At 32.4% G+C, this 22,604-nt stretch overlaps 1 protein-coding gene across 2 annotated transcripts in view; it reads right to left on the bottom strand.

The window, feature by feature from the left end:
- Positions 1 to 16,732, bottom strand: part of LOC111621869 (polycystic kidney disease 2-like 2 protein) — a 55,108-nt gene extending 38,376 nt beyond the window's left edge. For both annotated transcript variants that reach the window (XM_023364124.1, XM_023364123.1), the window contains exon 1: positions 16,621 to 16,732. In XM_023364124.1, the coding sequence (XP_023219892.1) occupies positions 16,621 to 16,699 (79 nt within the window). In that variant the 5' untranslated portion in view covers positions 16,700 to 16,732. The remainder of the gene's footprint in view (positions 1 to 16,620) is intronic.
- Between the last annotated feature and the right edge of the window lie 5,872 nt (positions 16,733 to 22,604).

The raw sequence follows: 22,604 nt of genomic DNA on the forward strand, positions 1-22,604 counted from the left end.
GGCTGTCACCTTGACCGCTCAGCCAGCCGGCCGTCGTTTTCAAACCATGTTAGAGCGAAACCGTGTTGTACGAGGGATATCTGTATTTCAATTATTGTAATCAGAGTTCGATAATTATTCTCATTTTCAAGAAAATAAATATTTTAGACTTGTTCCCCTGCCAGCAGCCTGAACATACGGCAGATATTGTGCAATCGTTATATATACAGCCGCAGTTCACTTTTTCCAGCCATCAAGTCCATGGCGCAGTGGTTAGCATCTATGCCTATGAATCGGAAGGTCTCAGATTTAAGCCTGTTTGGAACTAAGTAACTAAAAAAAAAATCTAATTGACTAATGAACCTGTTCCATGGTAAATTAGTTTTCTTTTTTTTATTTACGTTCTGAAAGGTTCGAGAACAGATGTTAATTCACTATCATTTAAATATTTTGACAATGCTCTCGCGCTATAAAACCGCGGGTTAAGGGGCAGATTTTCTTGTATTGCATGCTGCAATTTTGGATGTTCTATGGAGGATGAATAAACATTCCTTTGTGTTTATCAAAGACTGGTTATTGCGGTTCATCGTTCACCTACGCGACAATATTAACCAATGATTTAAATGTTAGAATCAAAGATTAATCTTTTTAATCGCTGTACAGTAGTTTAAATTGCTGGCGTTATTTATTTCAGTTATAGGCTGGCTTTGTCACAGTACTGAAAAAACAATAGGTAAAGTTAGATGAATTACTCTCAATTAATAATGATTATTATAATTTAGGTTAAACATTTTATAATTTGAAAATGTATTTAACGTCAAATTCAATAAAACTTTAATTTTAATTAAATATACTCTTATTAACTTATCCCGTCTAACATTATCAAGCGGTCATCAGTACGTTTATAAGCCAGACCCAATGTGATTAAGCAGGTGTAGTATATCTGTATTATCATTAAAAAATATTTTAGTTGTTCAGAAAACATGGAGTGTGTGGCCTAAAAAGCTGTAAAATTATTTATTTTGTGTTTACATCATTGAACAATAATATAAACACCAAAGATATTTATACAGTGTACAAATAAAATGTCTGTATGAATAAAAAAAACAGCAAGTTATATACATTATTGATAAATGTATAGAAAGTGCATATATAAATTTCTTAATGTTAAAAGATTACCAAATTTGAAGTTATGGTCTTATAATTGTAAATAACATGCCTGCATTCTTCAGTCGTTCTTATTACAAAACGTCACTTACTTTTTGTAATAAGAAAGGCTGAAGAGGAGCAGATCGATTGTCTGAAATCCATACCGTTATTGCAATAAATATAGAGTGCTCATTGATCTCTGTGTGATTTCTCCAATTAGCTCAATAGTGTGTCTACTGAGAGTCAAAACTTAGCACTCACGTATCCAATTCTGTTAGAAAGATCTAATGTAGAGTCCTGTAGGTGTTTAGTACTCACTTTAGCTCTTCCCTAAAATAATTTTGCAAAGGAAGAAAAAACTTTATTGAATTATTTATATCCTCTGTCAAGGTTACGAATAAGTTCGAACTTTACAACAAACAGAAATATACTCATCGTCTGATATCGATCGTTTTATTGTCTTACAATGAAACGATCGAATTTAATCAAAGTTTTCCCCGTTTATTATGAAATAGTGAGATTGTAATTTTTATCTTGTCGACAATGGACTCTTTTCTCTCTTCCCCTGTTTTCCGTTTTCTTTGTTTTTTTTTCCTATCAAAATTTATACAAAATTATTTTTCGCTTCAACAGCAGGCTGTGGTTTAGATCACGTTACTCCACAACAGCAAGATGTTATAATCGAATGTTTCTGTTATATCAAGTCAGTATTTTAGACGAACAGAGTTCGTTTTTGACATGACATAGACTGCCTTGGCCAATAAATAATATGAATTTTATTTAAAATATTTTTTAATGAAAGTTTTCCCTTTTTATTATGAAATAGTGAGATTGTAATTTTTATCTTGTCGACAATGGACTCTTTTCTCTCTTCCCCTGTTTCCGTTTTCTTTGTTTTTTTTTGTTTTTTTTAAAAATAAAGTAGGACCAAATTGTAATCTGAAGCTAATTGCATGATTTCAGCAAAAGCTATCGTATTCATACTTAATACGATAGCTTTTGTTAATACGATAACATATCGAGTTGTGAAATCTTCAGAAAAAAATGTAAAAAAACGAAAAAACTTGACTGAATGATATTTGTTTTTAATTAATTTTCTTTCTCAGCTCGCATCCTGTTTTTGTTTTTGTTTGTTATTTTTTGTTGTTGGTTTTGTTGGATGCCTGTAAAAGGCCAACCTGGCCACAGCGTCTTTTAAGAAATAAAAATAACAATAATAAATAAATAACAAAAAAATTATATCTTAACAAAAATGTGAAGATTTTGAGGAATATAACATAAATTACAGATACATCCTTAGCATTTGTTCTAAATAATATGCTAATGGAAACTAGAAAACATTTATAATTTATAATAAAACCAAAACAATAGGAAATAAAATACTTCATTTATATTAAATACAATTGTTTATTTAATTTTACAGTGATAGCATACATTTACTGACGGCCAGAAAGCAGAGGAGGTTAAGGCTAACATTTTGATCACATATCGTCCAAGAAAAATTTCTTACTAAAGGCTAATTACTTTACTGATATCCAACCTAGAGCTCCCAGAGGTTACTGCTCTGGGAGCCGTAAATTGAACCCAGATGACCAACCCCAGGAATTCTTCGTCGACGATATCATCCCGGATATTTGGAGTCCCATCTTTCACTATCTGACTGCCCCCATTGTGGACCTTAGTTAAACCAATTATACGAGGAAAAATGACTCTCTTGGTGCCCACAGAGCGGAAAGAGTAAAAGAGATAAAAGATAGATTTATTAATATTAAATATGCGCGATACCTTATACAGTATAATATAGAAAAAGTTGAATAAATAATAATCAGGAAATTAATATTAAAATATAATAATAAAAAATAAGTGAATTAATTAATTTCACTACTCATTATGGTAGACTTAAATGATATAAGTAATATCTTTCTGGATTTACGAAATAAAGTGTAAACATGTTTTCTCAAATGAAATTTCATTCAAAACGTACAAATTGAAATAAGTAAATGAAATATATTTACCATAGGAAAACCGACCGTTTAGAATTTAATCAGAAAATCGTTTAATTTTCCAAAACGAATTAAGAATTAACAGTATTTATACATTTCTTTCAAGATATTATTTCTTATAATTATTCGTTTTATAGGTTTTATTATTTCTAAATATAAAACATTTTAATATTTCATCTAAAATAGTTATTTGGAAATTTCTTATTCAGTTTGTTATTTCTAGCAATTCGACTTGTGTTTTTGATGACTATAGATTTAATGTAACAATACACCAACAATAGCAATTATCAATTCTTTTCATGTTATCTTTAAAGAAAGAATAAATAGCATATATCAGTCTATCTCATTCCATGCTTCTCGCCATCGGCAATTTTTTTATCTTGTTGAATAAGCTACAATTAGTTTTTTTCTATACTTTTGTCAGCAATTACCGACATTAGAAGTGACAAACAATTCTGTTCAGCAGAATAGAGTTATCTGAGTAAAAATACTTAATTTTTGGGCTTCCACTGAAACACAATATTCTGAAGTAAAATATTCTTCTCAAAATCTACAATTTAATACATCAATCATATTAGAAAGATTTTATTTTTTGTTCAAAAGAAAAATATTCTTAAATATTCTATTAATTTTTCAAACTGTTTTCAAACATTGCAGCCTTCGTCTATTTCATTCATTTTTGCCATTTAATTTCTTTAATTTTTTCTTTTTATACGCTAAAGTATAGGCAAGTAAACATTTCTAACAGCTTCTAAACAATATTTTTTCTCATTTGGGAAAATTATACATATGTGAGGCCCCGGAAATAGCCACCTCCCAAAAAAAAAAGATATGTAAAAATTTGTTAAGTTAAACCGTCAAGAAAACAAATTATATAACTGTCGAATCGGCGACACCGGACTTTGACGTCGACGCTCATCAAAAGTAGACGGAAAAACAAAATTTTAGACATAGAAAAAGAAATTTTAAAATGTAAAAGTTAAGACGCAGTTTAGAAAACAAAACGAAACTAGAAAAACATATCAAAATGAGCATAGGTGTCATAGTCAACGATTAAACGCGATCAGAGTCTAAAAGATGGTGTCGGATAAACCATCTCCATCCGACCTTTCCCGCGAACTATACGAAGCTCCATTTACACCTGAAGACAGGTGGAAGACCAATTAGAAAGCGATGAAGAAAAGTCTGTCGAATTAGCAACAAGTCGAGCTCGAAAAACTTATAAAAACACCGATTTCAAGGACAAAACAGGCTTCCACCTAGACTACCTGTTGTGTTCGTTTGCCTTCAGCTGTCGTGCTTCCTTTCATCTTTTGTGTGTTGTCTCTTCAGATTTCGAACATTTCACTCGACACTGTCACGGGACCCCTCCAGCGTAGGACCAGATCGACTGCGAAAACAACTTCCAAAGACAACCCAAAGTTCTGAATTTAAGGACCCTTGCCAAAAAAATATGTAAGCATTTTCGACCAAAATAAACGGTTTCTCTGTGAAACACTTGTCTTTGGCTGCCTCGTTAAAACCGCCACCCACATACGCGTAAACGTTAGACCATCCCGACGGTAGGGAATAAAATCTCCCCCCAATCAGTATTCTTACATAAATACGGTATATACAGGATGTTTCAGAATAACTTTTGCGGTCGTTGATACATTACACTCTCCACGAGGTTAGAAGCGAGTTAGTTGATCGCGAATTATAACGAGAACTGAATGTGGGGACATGCGTGACATATAGAGACCTCCTGTGTTTCATGACAAAATAGGAGTTCTTTACTCTGTCACCTGAGATAGTTGTTACTCGACTTGGAAATATGTTGATCTTCTCTTTGTTTTAACTCCCATGCTGTACCTATGATCTTTGAAAGTTTATTTTCGTTTTCGGTTCGTTGATTCTTGCGGTCTCTCGGTGTGGTTTACTTTAACTCTTTTCGCTTACAACAGTTGTAAAAGCGCGTAGAATTCTTTTATTGTAAAAATACAGGTAAAAAGAAACGCAAACTACGAAATGTAATGCTTCGACGAGATCCAATTAATGTCAGAACAGAACGTAATGTCCTTTCGTTTTATGATACACTAATAAAACTGATTTGTGTTTGAATGTTCGTATTGTACAACGAAAGTTATTCTGGAACCACTTATATATGGGATATAATTATAATATAAGTGTATCCCCAATGTTTTAACGATCTTCAATCTCACAAAGGAACGTTGTATATTATGCATATTACAAATTATTAAAGCTTTAATAATTTTGAATTATATTTAATTAACTGTAGATTAATACATATTTTCTACTTCAATTTTACACAGTGATTTTATAAATAGTTAACATATATCGTTAGTAACTGTGAAGTAAATCATTCATTCCAAATTGGTTTTAATTGTAACTTCATCACTCTATGATCTCACATCATCGTTTATTTATAAGATAATAAATCAACTTTCTTATGAGAGACACTATTACTTTTTTGATTCCATTTTTAACCATATTTTATAATTGATATTATAAAATTTCTTATTAAATTAGATAAAAATATATTTTGGTATTTCCGTGTTCTCATCTTAATTTCGACTAAATATTTAATTTGATGAGTTGATGTTCTCTTCTAGATTCAACGTCTTAAGAAACTCCACTTTTTTTCTGTGGTGTGAATTAATTTGTATAAGCAACTAAAGCTGCCATACTGTTTTTATTGTATTAAAGATTCTTATTCAATATTTACGTTCTCATTGCTGTTTGGAAGCATGATTAGAAGCATGAACAGCTTTCCAAATAGTCATAAGAATTTAGATTGACTTAGTTAGCCTAACAAATAGGGTTGTAATAAATTGGTGGACTATTAGGCTAATTCAATCTAAACTAAAGTTGTAGACTAGAAGAGTTATTTAATATTATAGCCATAAGAATGTTGACCATATCTCTCCGGCATTATAAATAATCTGCTCGAATCTGAGCTTTCCTGTTAGTTAAAATTGTTAATTAAAATATTCATTTATTATATATTCTGACAGAAAATTGAGAGAATTTAACCTTATTGAAGATCCTGTTGTTTTGTATGTACTCTGCTTACGAGTAATGGAATTTAATTCTTAGCATCTCTAGTTGCCTAAGTTATATGACTTAATTTTATCAGTCGTGAAATTAAACATATTATTGCTAATGGGCGATCCATTCTTTGTTTAGAAGCTTATTTTAAACTTGTACTTCATATTTTGTTTAAATAAAATCGAGTCAGAGTGTCTAGATAAAAAGCATATCCCGCATCCTACTCTTTATGGATTTCGGAAAAGATATAACGCCGTACAAACAGAAAAAAAAAAGTTTCGTAATGTGTGTTGGAAAGATGTTTCTAAGCTTCCAATAAGGAAATGTGGTTTAAAAAGTAACGTTTGGGAAGTTTTGAACTAACGGTTAAACAAGGTACTGAATATTCAATAGGATATAAACAAAGAAAAATTGCAAGAAGAAATTGTGTAAAATCGACAAATGACACACAATATACATAACCAAACAAACCAAAAACGAAGCCAAAAATGCACAGAAAACATACTAGCGTAATGGGAGAGCGAGAGATGACTTGCTTTTACGGTTCGAACGCATTTTTCAGTGCATGAACGTTTCGAACACTAAAGCTTCGTTCGGAATCTGAGGCAAATTTTTTGTTTAATTCAGCATTCGAACTCTGTAGTGTTCGAAGTACGAGCTACCATTATAAATGTTATTATTAAAATAAAATCAAATAACAGCCAGAAAAGTTACGCAACTCGTTGATAAACTTTTTTTTTATTATAATTTTTGCAACATTTACACTATTCTTTACCCTTTTGTGAAAATATTTTTCATTATTCACTTTCCAGAAATATCGTAAGACAACTTTCTCTTCGGTTTATTAATTGATAAAATTTAGATTTTCATTCCACATTCTTTAGGGACTCCACATTCATCCAGTAGTACTTATAATTAATATTTACATGCGTTTAACAAAATTTTAAATGTAACAATCCATAAAATTTTTAAAAATCTTCACCTAGTTCTTAAAAGTAATTCTTTTTATAAACAAAGCAGTATATTTTTTATCTTTTGGTGCGTATAATACTCTTTATCTGACTTCGATACAGAAAATTTGATAGAACCCAAGCGCGTCGTCATCGTTTCGATTATTAAACTATATCGTGATTCTTCGCAGAAAAAAGGCTTTGACAAAATTTTAAATGTCTCGGTTATTCATAGAAAAAATTATAGGCTTAGACAAAATTGATCCTTTACTTTTTTCCCTCCCAATTCAATTTTTCCCACAATCTTCTGTATTTCTCAAATCTTTGTATTCCAGTTATCGACATCTTTTCATGAAATTGATTGGATCGTTCTTTCAATTTCCTGCAGAAAAATTTCATTCTATTATTATCTATTTTCTATTAGAAGTTACCTACAATTTTCCCTCTTTTCAACTTTTTGATTTTTCCGTCATATTCATTCGGATATTTTCCATGTTGACAAACAAGATTATCAAAAAAGCATCTTTTTTCTTTAACCGTTGCAATAGAATTTAAAAATTTCTCGCTCTGTTCCTAAGCAAATATTATTCAAACCTAACTACTTATACAGTGGTACCTCAGGATACGAAATTAATCCGTTCCGAAACTGGGATCGTATCATGAAAATGTCGTAAGGTGAATCATTTTTCCCCATACGATTACATGTAAAACCAAATAATTCGTTCCAACACGAAAAACACACTCAAATTAAAGCTAAGTAGTACATTAAAAATAAAAACAACTATAGTAAAGAAAACATTGAAAAATGCGTTTTGTAGTTGTAAATGTATAAATAACCATAATAGAATAATAATTGATAAAAATAATAGTTTTATTTACACTTTACCTTTCAAGATAGACTACGGTGGAGGTGTAAACTGGTGGCGGAAGAAAGGGAGAAGGGAAATGATACTAAAACTTAACTTACATAATATACTGTAACAATAACTTAAAAATAACTTTAAAAAGATTTAAAAAATTAGTGTTGTTTTATATATATTTTTAAAAATTTTTATTCACTGCTTGTTTCTTTCTTTCCTTCACTTCCACTTTTCACTAGATAGAGGTCGCTTGGTAAAATATCTATCCAAAGAGGTTTGGCTTTGCCTACTTTTTAAAATGTTTCTAAAATGACTTAAGTAAATGCCATTATTCTGAGCAGCAATACGGCCAGTGTGAACCTTTTTCGGATGTTTCTTTTCAATAAAATAAGTCACTTTCTGGTAATACCTCGAGATTTCCTTTATCGAGCGAGATCCTTCCACGACGAAGTAAACACGCGAACAGAAGTGAATAAAAAAATGGCGCTGCGAACTAATGTAACGTCGTATAGTGAGTTTTTGTTTGTATCGTGGAGCAAAAATATGTTCGAACTTCATGTCGTATCCTGAAAATTTCGTATGCTGGGGCGTTCGTATCCTGAGGTACCACTGTATTTCAATAATGCGCTGTTAACGTCCAGTTTATTTAATCGTTCAAGTATTTATAGAATGTGACTCGAAACGAATAAACGCTCAAAACAATTCATTTTAATTAAATTCCGTTATTCCTAAGCAGAGCTAATACAAAACAGGGTCTTCAATAAGATTAGATTCTCTCAATTTTCTGTCAGAATAAGTGAATAAATAAATATTTAAATTAACAATTTTAGCAATTACGGTTTTACCAATAAATACTTTTTTTTTCTGAAAATAATATTCTGAAAAAAGAAATGCCAAAAAAGTTTTCTGAAAATGTACAGAGATATAGTCTATTCATAAAACACACTCGTATAAAAACTTTTAAATTTTGTAAATATTTTATTATTATTTAAACTAATTACACATATAGACTGATGTATATATATATATATATTCATATGTTCACTCTATTCAAACATTATTATATACATATATCTATTTCTATTTATCTATATCTATTTACATCTATCTATATACATATTAGGGTGTCCTTTATATGGAGAAAAAATTTTTTATCGAATTTTTAAACGCATATCCCTTAATTCTTTTTAAATCTCTAAGACTTACTCACATACGAAATATTGATCCCCTACGATGACGATAGGGGATCAATCATCCCCTATCGTCTCCTAAGCCTCAAAGTTTTTATAAAGTCATTTTTGACTATCACTCGACTACATCAATGTAATACATACATACATACATACATGACTAGATCATTGTAATATTAAATAATTTGGTAAATAAGGAAATCAAACAACAAAGAATAATATTTAAAATTTGTATAAATGTAAATTATTGTGGATATTTTCTTTTCAATGCCTCCTTTTCACAGTCCGGATACAGTTTTCCGTGTTCTTGCACACAGCGTAAAACAAACTACTTCTGTTCTTCATCTGCAGTAATTAACCCATGAAAATCTTGCACTAATTTAACAGCTCTTTCAGCTGTATCATTCACCGCCTTGAGAGAAAGAACCTTTCTTTTAGCTTGCACAAAAGAAGCATTTTCTTCCCATGAAAAAACGCTTTCCTGAAGGAAACTGCTTTCAATTTTTAATCTAATAAACAGATTTTTCCTCTTCTTAGACACAAAACAATTCAAGGTTTTTCTTAAAACAAAAAGTAGGTATAGTTTAAATAAGATATAATTAAAGTACAAACAAAACATGTGGTTCTACATACTATACAAAGAGCTGGCTATTTCTTTTTTTTCATGGAATAAACCTTTTCCCGAAAATCTTTTCCAAGTTACATACTATTTTCATCTTGGTTGTTTCGTCGACTAAATCATTGAATAGTGAAAATATGGCTATTTCCTCGGATAAGTACCACAGGTGTTGACAAAACTTGGTCAAAGCTGCCTGGGAAATTACTTTGTCAACTTTTTCGTATTCTTTTAATGTTTTTAAAAAGCACAAATCTTGATACAGCCAAACCGCAATCCAAGCCAGGGTTTTACGTAAACTGTTACAATAAATAAGCAAAAGTCTTGTAATGCTCGTTTGTCTTTGGCGTTCATTCTGAATTGAAACTACAGCAAACATACTTTTAAAGAGTAAATAGCTCTAGCCATCCACCTTGCTTGATGCATTGCTACCCGAAGGCCTGATTGTATTTTATTTTTCTTTATCTCCCTTCCCAAAAAATATGATAGGTAACTCGACTAATTCGCGATAATCATCTCTCACAATAGATTTTTGAAGTTCTCTTACATAAAAATATAATAATTGATCAATTTCCGCGTCATTGAAATGTTGTTTTACAAAATCAATGCACATTTGTATGTTCGTAAAATCAATGCTTTTCCAAGAGTCTTTAAATTTTTTGAATATCAAAATATCGGGGCTGTTAGTAACTTGGGGGATTTTTCTTTTAAACACATTTCTTAAAACTCATATACAGTATATGATGGCGACAAGTGAAGAGTATCAGCTCTCTTTCTAGCTTTTGTTCTAATAGCATACAAGCTCCATTTGTATTGGACGCTGTTGTGTCACAACACATTATTTGTATCTTGTTATTTAAATTCCAATCATACAGTGCATTCGAAACTGCTTTTGCTTGGTGTTTACCACAAGAACTGTCCAGGATTGGTACGGCAAGCAGTTGTTTCTCTTTCCGAATGAAATAAGAATCGGTAGGCGCTCTTCTTTAGAACTTCTAACGTTCAAGCCAGGTAACAATTTGCTATCCCAATGAACAGTGACTACTTCTGGCACATCATCCTGAAAATCGGACTTTATGGCTTCTGCTCTGTCCTTCCTCACTTGTGTTTGAATCCGTTGAAGTGGTTGAAAATTCATCAATACGAAGCACTAGTGCTTCCACTGTAGCCTGGAGAATATAAACGGAATCTATAATGCTCAACTGGCATCTGTCTAAAGCTGTAACTAGTTTCGGCATAATGAAATCTTTTCTTCCTCTTTTTACACTAGCTTCAGACGGCACAGTGTTCGATTCCTGAGAAAAAGCTCATCCAGACTATTGTCAGAGCTATGAGAAATGTCGTATCGTTCCTGGAGTGGTGATAAATCGTGCAATATTGAAGTCGATGCAGCTTTCTTCAATATTGTAATTTTTTATCTACACCCGCCAAGCAGCCCGGACGTTCCGGTTTTCTCTGTTTCTGTAGTGTGTTGCCCCCTGTATATCATACTTTTCCTGTTAACGACAGAGTTGTGCTGGCTATGTATCTAATTCAGTTCGAGGGAAACTTTTCAATTATAATAACGCAATTTTCGGTTTCCATCGGAAGTTCAGATATAGTTAATTGGGGCCTCCTTTCCATATCTGGTATCGGCATTTACATAACTACCTCCGTTCTCGAGATTAAGGATAGAGAGCATATGGATGATAGTGAATTTATAGGTCTAAAAGTTTTTCAAAATGCAGTTCTATAAGTACCCTCCAGTAACCGAGGGGTTAATTAATGTATTAATAGTAGACCAGTATTAATGAATAGTCGTCGACCATCGTCGCTTCCGAGAGGAAAGCAACGACTATTTTCAATTGAATTAACTTCAATTTCCATCTGCAACAGCTTTTTCTCCCTATCGGATTCAGCGGTATAATGGCATTTGAATAGGAAAATTGCATAATACGAGATTGCCGGCGAGCACAAAATATGTTTTGTAGTTTTTCAGGATGCCGAGTTTAAATATTTGCTATACATTTCGTAAAATTTGATTTGATAGTCGGCTGTGTATGATACAGTTTGTTACTGCTAACATTAGGAAAAAATACGATATTTAAAAAATTTAATTTATCGTATTTTCAATTGCTGTCTACTAACCCAATGAAATTGTGTCATTTTTTACCATGCAAGTATCGCGATAGACGTGAAAATGGTAGGCTGAAATAACTAAACTCGATATATGGTGTTCGTTTTAATGCTTGTTATATTATAGTATTTGATTTATATAACAACAAAGATTATCTTACGTACGGGTTTATCACACCGAGTGACTAATCTAACACATTTTAAAAATTCCTTATTCCTCTACTGTACACAATTTAAAGAAATTTTAAAATGTGTTAGATTGGGCACTTGGTGTGATAAACACTTACGTAAGATTACCTTTGTAAATATAAATGGAATAGTATAATATAATATAATTGAAGGGTTAGAAGTACGAAATAATCTTAATGTATGTTTGTATTTTTGCCCTTGCAACGCCGGGCTTACCTGCTAGTTGTATATTTATAAAATAGTTGATTAAATACATATATATTAAATAAAATATTTCATAATTGAATGTTTTCATTCAGACAAAGTAGCTAATTTTCTTTTTAACGCAAATAAAATTTTTTATAAGTATAACATATCAGAATTTTAAGTATCAGAATGACATTTTAAAAATTTTGGGGATTGTAGAGGATGAAATTTTGAACGTTTTGATATAAGGAACCCATAGCCGGAAATGTGATATAAAGTTTCTACAGCGGTAGGAAGTGTTTGACCGCCCTTCACTTTGGTAGCTACCCTTCCGTCCATTGACGTCATGTTATTGTTCTTGACTTCTTCCTCTGAGGTTATGTAAAGTCCCTTGTGTACACAACACCTGTAGGAACAGTTCATGAGGTTACGGAGCTCATCTTTACAGCATTTAATAGCATCAGAGGGGAGCGTGTCATCTTACAGAGAGTCGGAGAAAACAAGGTTCGTCGTTGCACATTATGTAACGAAGTTGGTGATCGTCACATAGAACATTTACTCTAAAGTAGTGCAGCCACTGATTCGATGTACAGTTTGATTGTACTCTACTATTTTGTCAATAAAACTAGTCATAAATACTGTATTCTGCTGTTTCATTCAACACACCCACTGCAAAGTGCAAAGTGCTGTAGAAACTTTATATCACATTTCCGGCTATGGGTTCCTTATATCAAAACGTTCAAAATTTCATCTTTTACAATCCCCCAAATTTTTAAAACGTCATTCTGATACAACCTGTATTTTTAAATTAAGGTTTTTTTTTTAAATAAAAGGTAAAAGTTAATCCATATATTTATATAAGATATTAAAAGCTTATCAGCCTTGACTTTCTTTTAGAATCCTTCATTCACCTTCTAAAAATATTACATGAAAATTAAGTCATCAAAGTTTCAAACGAATAAAAAAACACTAAAAAGTTCAAGAACAACGAGAGGATTAGAAGAGGTTCAAGTGCAACTATGCGATTTAACCAGATTTGCCGTCTATTATGTGTAGTGATTCTCAGAAATATACAAATAATCCAACGACGTTTGAGCAATATAAACTTAGCTGTATGTGAAATTTTACAGTTATTTTAAAAAAATAATTAAGTAGACTTGATAAAAGGTTAAGGTCACTCGCCATTATATTTTTAATTTTTTCTGTAAATGAGTGAATTAATTTATAGTTTTTTTTTCTTTTAAAGATTCTGTCTTATTTTACATATTTTATTTATATTTTAAGGTTTGAAATATTTGTATTTTTCAAGTATTTTAGAAATTGATTTTATTTTAATTTCGTCTGAATATAAAACTTTATTTTAAATTAATTTTTATTTATAAAATGATAATCTCGTGGTGAAACATAATAGACTGTTACATGTAATTGAATGTAATTCAAACTAATGTTATTTTATCAAATATTTTTATAGTAATTCGAACACAAATCAATTATTGTATTTATTCAGATACTTGGCAAATCTCATAATTAAATTTTATTCAGTTGATACAATAATTGATTTGTGTTCGAATTACTAAAAATTACTGGCACGGTTTCAAAATTACCAAAATATTTTTATACTTAATAATATTTTCGTGTTTATAGGTTCCTATTTGCCTATTTTTCTATATATTTATATTCATCCGGAATATCCAGAAGTTATGCAATATGTTAAAAAGCAAGCACTTTTTTATTTATGGTGTCTACATTTCTGGAGGATTTGGACAGTGTTGAAATCATCATGATGATATTCATTGACGTCTGATAAGTATACATCTACTATGTATTATACTCGTATGCAGCTTGCAGATTAATTTGCAGAACGATGCAAAATACAAGGTCTGTTCAAAAAGTATCGGACCTGTGGTCGGCAAAAATAAATTTATTGACTTTGAGGTACAAAACCCTAATCCCCTTCAAAGTAGTCTCCTTGGTAATGTATACACTTCTCCCAGCGTTCCTGCCATTGCTGGAAACACTGCTGGAACGCATCTTTTGGAATGGTTATCAGCCGGTCCGTCGCATTTCGCATGATGTCTTCTCTCGACTAAATTTGGGTTCCTTTTAGCGGCATTTTCAGCTTGAGAAATAGCCAAAGGTCACACGGAGCCATGTGGAGAGAGTACGGAGCGTGACGAACCACAGGAGTATTGTGTTTGGCGACGAAAGCCCGAATCAGATGCGCAGAATGGGCGGATGCGTTATCAAGATGGAGCTGCCAAGTTTTGATCGACCACAGATCCCATCGTTTGCATCGCACTGTATCGGAAAGACGACGAAGGACCTCCTGGTAGTACTCCTTTGGGATGGTTTGGCCTTGTGGTGCGTACTCACGACACACCACCCCACGAGAGTCGAAAAAACTGTCAACATGACCTTTGATATTGCTGCGGACCTGCCGCGCTTTTTTGGCCTCGAGGATCGTCCCCGAAAGCCTGCTGAATCTTGCGAATGGTTTACACTCGGGTATCGCCAAGGTTTTTGGCAAAATTTGATGTAATATCGCTGCTCACGTTGTTCAGTCATTTTCCAGCTTAGTGAAATCCGACGAGAGCGCACTACATGACCTCACTCATACGCCGATTGCCAACGACTGACGCTTTCTGCAGGCGGGAAAAAATTCAGGGCTGTGCATGACTGTCCCCTCCACAACTCCACCGAAGGAGGCCTCTCTCGCATCATTGGTTTACGCGGAAAAAAATAAGGTCCGATACTTTTTGAACAGACCTTGTATAAGAATTTAAAGTGTGGTGCATTTCAGTACCATTTAAAGAAAGTCATAAAGCCAGCGAAGTTTTCTAAACAAACATCTACTCACAAATATAGTGGTTACTCATAATTAAACGCTTCAGAGATCGAATGTAGCTTTCTTCCTTCCTATTTTGTATATTTTCGGATTTTTATGATAATCGATTCTAACCCTTGCGTTCTTTGCGATTTTCCTATAGATAGTCCATTATAACAAATCGTAGCACTCTTGATGTCTCCGTCGTCCACCTTCTTATGTGATTTCTGTTGTTTATCAAGTGTGTACGCTTTATCTGTCGTATCCAAGCTTTACGACGAATTCATTAAGGTATTCTCCTTTTCTGTCTCTAAGACATTTGTACACTGGGAGAAGACCCTCCTGACAAGAGCCTGGAATGCCACCATTTTAAAAGTGCAAGGTTCGTCCGAATCTGCCGGAATGAATAACGGATAATATTCTTGCTTTCTGTATATAGGCTATTCATGTGAACGTGCCTAAATCTCAAGGTAAACGGTTAACTCTTCGTGGTCCAATTTCAGGATGAGTCCGAAACGAATGTCGTTGATCATATTAAATATTTTTGCTGGAAGTGAGAAGGAGTCTTTTATTTTGGACTTTATTGTATTTCCAATTTGATTTTTATAATATTTGCACCATGTAGATTTTATAGAAATCTACATGGTGCAAGGAATTTTCTATTTTGTAAGTATACTTTGTTAGGAAAAAATGCCATATCTTAGCTAGGCCATGATATGATTATGTACTGTACCGTAATAACATATAAATTAATTGTTTATGCAATTGAATTTTCCTCTGGTAACTGAAATTACTATTGATTTTTTCTCCAAATTTCTCAGCATATTTTGAAAAACATATTCCCTAAACTTCGTTGATATTCTGTTATTTAGATTCACTTCAACACGCTTCATTCAATTTTGATGACTTATTAAATATAAGTTAAAGCATGGCCGTTGAGAGCTTATATAGAGTCCGAGAGTACAGCGACTCCTATTTGCCATTGTTGTTTTGAATAAATTAAATACTGTACATAGAAAGTTTCTTTATTAATGAAAAGTAGTTTCAAAAATTTTATTTTAAAAACATTAATTTATACGATAGGAACTATTACTGGCACCTAATTCTCTCCGGATCTGAGAAAAGATTCCCAACTTCCCCCTCGATAGCCCTGTATATAACCTTTTCACGAATGAAGAAACCATTTCTAAATTTCAAATGTCAACACTTCTTTGCTTAAAACATGATTAAAGTAGCAATTCATCATTAATACAGAAATTACGTTTCTCCTTCTACATTTGTAGTGATATATTCTTATGAATTGATTGCATAGAAATTAATAGGAATAGAAAAAAGTTTTTGATATTTAAAGCGGTTTCAATTTAAAACATTAACTTATTAAAGTAATCTCATTAACTTTTATCATGCAAAATTAAATTTATTTAATTGTTACTAATTAAAGAAACACAATAACATAACACTGTCTAATAATTATTTATTTTAATAAGTAAAAAATTATTTAAATTAATTACCTGACGATAAATTTTCAGTTTGTTGAACAAATTCGTTATTAGAATTCAACTGAATTTCAACTGTTTTGTTTTTCGACATGTTTAATTAATTTTAAATTTTTTTCGAATATTCGTAAAATAGAATAACTTCTGGTGATTAAATATATTTTCAAATTTTTATTGAAGAAAAAATAATTAATTTTCAAATACGGTATATTTATAGAAAAATGATTTTTTTTTAAATTAAATATCACAATTTTTGTTAATAAATTATGCTTTAAACGAAAAAATGCTTTCATATATTATGAACTTCTTAAAAATTGAAAAAAGATTAACATTAAACATCCAAAATTTGATTAAAATATCGTATAATTTGTACTATTGATAAAAATGTAACAAAGATTTTCATGTAATTTAATTAATAATATGGAACATAAGAAGGTAGGACAATCTAAATCATAATGTTCTACTAAAACCTGAAGAAGAACGACAGATAGCGACGAATCCTTGACTGAAATGATAAAAGGCGACAGGAAAAGAGGTAGTCATCCTCCATTGTTGATTCTTTCGAGGCAGAATTCCCCGTGATGGATGCCACTGAAGACCATTTTCTGTTGCCGGATTATGAACTGGACGATAAATGCGCGTTTAGCGCCACAAAATATTTCACTGATCGGAATGGTAATAACTGGCTCCGATACCATATGTGCTTCGGGAAGAGGCATCGGCTGTGTGATGCAGCCAGCAAAGAAGATCCTACAAAATGCTTTAGTATGCGTTGTCTTGATGATTAGACAATTGATTTATTTCTGTTTTCCTATATTAATTGTAATGCATAATTTGACGTGTGTAAATGACAATTCTTTTCATGCTTGAAAATTTCCGAGACGTTGTTGTTATGGTGCTTTTATTATAGACTACAGCACTAACTAGAGTTAATGTTTTTTATAGAAAGAATTGGACGATAAAAATTAACTGTTCCAATCTAGTAAATTTCGAGTTTTTATACTTATATTGATTGCGTTCCGTTATTTCTTGGTCTTCTGATCTGACCCCGACCACACAATATCCGACACACCTATTAATATGTTATATTAACGCCTTAATGGAGTTATTATATATATATATACTAGCAGATAAATCCGGCGTTGCTCGGGAAAAAAGTAACAGCAAGAATTAAGATTATTAGATTATTAGATTATTTCGTATTTCTAACCCTTTTATTATGTTATATTATAGTATTTCATTTATATTTACAAAGGTTATCTTACGTAAGGATTTATCACACTGAGTGCCCAATCTAACACATTTTAAATATTTTTTAATTTGTGTATAGTAGAGGAATAAAGAATTTTTAAAATATGTTAAATTAAAAATGTTAATTCACATATATTTAAAATGACAAACTTGTCAAATTATGCTTCAAATTGTCAATGTCTATCCAAGGAAAATAAAGACAAACTGCAGAAAATAAAACGCTTCTATTTAAAACTATTTTCTTTATAAATTTTAAAATGCATTTTTTGACAAGTTTGTCATTTTAGATGTATGTGAATTAACCTTTATAGCACTTGTAGCCACCCTATAAATATAAGATGTTTATTACTTGTCTCATTTATTCTATTTTTTATGCTAGATTGATTACTCGGTGTAATAACTTTTGTAATTAGGCTATATAAATTAAATTCTAAAATATAACAAACATTAAAACGAAAACCATATAAAGAGTTTGGTTATTTCAGCCTACCATTGTCACGTCTATCACGATACTGCTGGTACGAAATGGCACAAATTCAACGGTCAAGTAGACAGGAATTGAAAATATAGCTTACATTTCTCATATATCATAATATTTTCTAATATTAACTTTAAGAAACTGTACTATTCACAGCCGAATATCAAATAGTAATCCGCCAACAAATGAAATTTCGGAAAAACGGACCAAATTTTTAAACTCGGCACCACCGTAAACCATTTAAATGATATTTTGTGCAGGCGGATAATTTCGTATTTTGGATTTTCCAATTCCAATGCCTTTATACCGCTGGTCAGAGAGAAATTCGGGACCTTTGCGGAAGGGGATTGAAGTAATTCGATCAAAAGTAGTCGTTGACCTCCTCCTGGAAGAGGACAGTCAACAACTACTAATTATTAATACCGGTCTACTGTTAATATTTGAAAAGCGATCCGTGTTAGATACGTTGTGTTGAGTCTTCATGTCTTCGAGTTGATAACCTTAATCTTGTAAAACTATAAGATTAATTACTTTTATTTTATAATAAAGTGTTTAAATTTTTGCAACAGATTAATTAAATATCACAATTTTTGTTAATAAATTATGCTTTAAACGAAAAAATGCTTTCATATATTATGAACTTCTTAAAAATTGAAAAAAGATTAACATTAAACATCCAAAATTTGATTAAAATATCGTATAATTTGTACTATTGATAAAAATGTAACAAAGATTTTCATGTAATTTAATTAATAATATGGAACATAAGAAGGTAGGACAATCTAAATCATAATGTTCTACCAAAACCTGAAGAAGAACGACAGATAGCGACGAATCCTTGACTGAAATGATAAAAGGCGACAGGAAAAGAGGTAGTCATCCTCCATTGTTGATTCTTTCGAGGCAGAATTCCCCGTGATGGATGCCACTGAAGACCATTTTCTGTTGCCGGATTATGAACTGGACGATAAATGCGCGTTTAGCGCCACAAAATATTTCACTGATCGGAATGGTAATAACTGGCTCCGATACCATATGTGCTTCGGGAAGAGGCATCGGCTGTGTGATGCAGCCAGCAAAGAAGATCCTACAAAATGCTTTAGTATGCGTTGTCTTGATGATTAGACAATTGATTTATTTCTGTTTTCCTATATTAATTGTAATGCATAATTTGACGTGTGTAAATGACAATTCTTTTCATGCTTGAAAATTTCCGAGACGTTGTTGTTATGGTGCTTTTATTATAGACTACAGCACTAACTAGAGTTAATGTTTTTTATAGAAAGAATTGGACGATAAAAATTAACTGTTCCAATCTAGTAAATTTCGAGTTTTTATACTTATATTGATTGCGTTCCGTTATTTCTTGGTCTTCTGATCTGACCCCGACCACACAATATCCGACACACCTATTAATATGTTATATTAACGCCTTAATGGAGTTATTATATATATATATACTAGCAGATAAATCCGGCGTTGCTCGGGAAAAAAGTAACAGCAAGAATTAAGATTATTAGATTATTAGATTATTTCGTATTTCTAACCCTTTTATTATGTTATATTATAGTATTTCATTTATATTTACAAAGGTTATCTTACGTAAGGANTACCACGTAGCTGAGCACAATCAGTGGTGAATCCAAGCTGGTCTAGCTGAACGGCTGGATGATAGTAAGTCCCGAGAAAGTAAGTCCTTAACAAAATACAAATCAGTGGATACACAGAGAAGAGTACCGTGCTGACAGACAAAACCGCGTGCCGATGAGGCCAACCAAAGGCGAGGAATCACGTACACGCCGATCCTTCACAAAGCATAGAACACAAAATGATTTATGTTGTCCAGTCGCCATCTTGAAAATATGGTAGTGACAGATGAACAAAGCACGCGAGGCTGCCAATTGGCAACCTCATAAAACTCATGAATTTCCTCTTTCTAACAGCACAGTACAGGTAACCCCCGTATAACACGGCACTTCTATAGCACGGATTCACTCTGACACGGTTCGAGAAATGGGTAAAACCCTCGTACAACATGAAATGTAATAAATTTTTACATACTTAAGTACTAATAGTTCATGAAAATTATTATTTTCGNCACCCCGATCGGCGCCACGCAAGCCGAACGGCGAAGCAAACAGAAAATAAAATCCTTATCAACTAACAAAACGAGATAACCGTATAACAGACTTAATTTGACACTTAATCGGAAGTCGATACAATATTTCCCGTGAATCCAAGACAGAGCCCGCAATCCGCCGAACGCCGAGACGGCTACGTCGCGCCGAGTGGCTAGGTCGACCACGTGGTTCTTTGTTTAACGGTAAATTTTTTAAGCGCGAGTAACTGAACGAGTAAAACACGTACAGTGATGAAAATTGCAGGGCCGATAGAAAGCTTGGCGGACCGACGAATACCTCCTAGAATGCGGGCCGAACGCAAGCCAGAAGCCCGATGCGGGCCGAAATAACCCGAAAAAATCGGACGACAATAACCCAAGAACGAGTTGACCGATTTAAATAAAACTTGTACCTACAGGTAGAGGATAGTTAGCCGATTCCATCGATATATCGTAATCCAATGTGAGACGAAAATCCACGCTGAAATCGTAAACGAAAACGGAGCCGAAAAGACCTCACACAGACACACACCGGGGGACTTCTTCATTTGATTCTCACAGTAGATTATCCTTGGCGAAAGTTGCTGGGACAGGATGGCGAAAACTTCTTTCGGGACGACGAACCGCAGAAAAAATCCAGAAGCGGAGCACACCGAACTTAGTAACCAAGAACGTCACATCCTATTTTTGCGCGATTTTTATAAGTTTTTCTGAGTCCCAGATCGAACATTCCGATAGGTCGATGTCGATCTGCCCCCGTTCTCTAATTGGTCTCCCTCCTCGTTACAAATTGTAACGGGATCGGAGCCCAGATCGCGGGGTGAGTCAACTCCGATTGACAATTTGATTCCTATCGAAGACGCTCGATCTAAGTACTCAAATTCATCTATTGTTTCTTTCTGAGAAATTCGTTTTTTCTCAGAAATTTCTACAGATATGACTTTATATGGACATAATATATTCACCTTGCGTTAGACGGTTTCCTTTTACAATATATATTATTATAAAAAAAAACACTTTTTTTTTATACGAAATTAAAACATTATCTTGCGCGAATTTCGACCTACTTCCGGAGCCTCACATTTACAAAGGTTATCTTACGTAAGGATTTATCACACTGAGTGCCCAATCTAACACATTTTAAATATTTTTTAATTTGTGTATAGTAGAGGAATAAAGAATTTTTAAAATATGTTAAATTAAAAATGTTAATTCACATATATTTAAAATGACAAACTTGTCAAATTATGCTTCAAATTGTCAATGTCTATCCAAGGAAAATAAAGACAAACTGCAGAAAATAAAACGCTTCTATTTAAAACTATTTTCTTTATAAACCGTTAAAATGCATTTTTTGACAAGTTTGTCATTTTAGATGTATGTGAATTAACCTTTATAGCACTTGTAGCCACCCTATANGCAATGGAACGGCGTTCACCACCTTTTTCCCCCAAAAAAAGCACTATATATATATATAGGCCTATATATATGCTATACGCGCGTGCAATGATATAGCGAGTCTAATTTGCGCTATATCATTTTCGCAGTAATTAAGTGGATATAATATACATATTTTAAAATGATCTCCTGTATTAAAAGAATTATATTTAGTTTGTTATTTTGTTACATTTTTTGCCAATAGATGGCGCGAAGTGTAACTTAGAAAATCGAATGTATCTACAGAATAATTGATATGTAAAAATCCAATCGATATTTTAGGATAAGATCATGTCATTATCTAAGTTATTAATATGTGGATGTAACTGCCAAGTTTCATAGCAATTGGCCTAACTGCCTAGGAGTGTATAGCAAACAAACAAACCAACATTTTATTATTATAGAAATAGGTCTACTCGTTTAGAACGGAAAGACGTTGTACTAGTTAGTTTTCTGACTAGACAGGGTTTTGTTTTACTAACGACTATGTTGTTACTAATTAAATTTTTTAGTGTTAAGAAAATACAAAATCGTCTTTTCTTAACTACTTTCTAGACAATGAATTTATAATCTTAACAAAAAAAAGACGTGATGGATTGTAAATACCAGACATCACCGAGAAGTCGATTATGATCCCAGTTGGCATGTTACAATTTTCATTATGATTTAGAATTTATCTTTTATTACGCCGGAAAATTCCACTCTACTCATGTT

Source organism: Centruroides sculpturatus, unplaced genomic scaffold (assembly GCF_000671375.1).
Source record: "Centruroides sculpturatus isolate CEXI.00-Female unplaced genomic scaffold, Cexi_2.0 scaffold184, whole genome shotgun sequence".
Classification (NCBI taxonomy): domain Eukaryota; kingdom Metazoa; phylum Arthropoda; class Arachnida; order Scorpiones; family Buthidae; genus Centruroides; species Centruroides sculpturatus.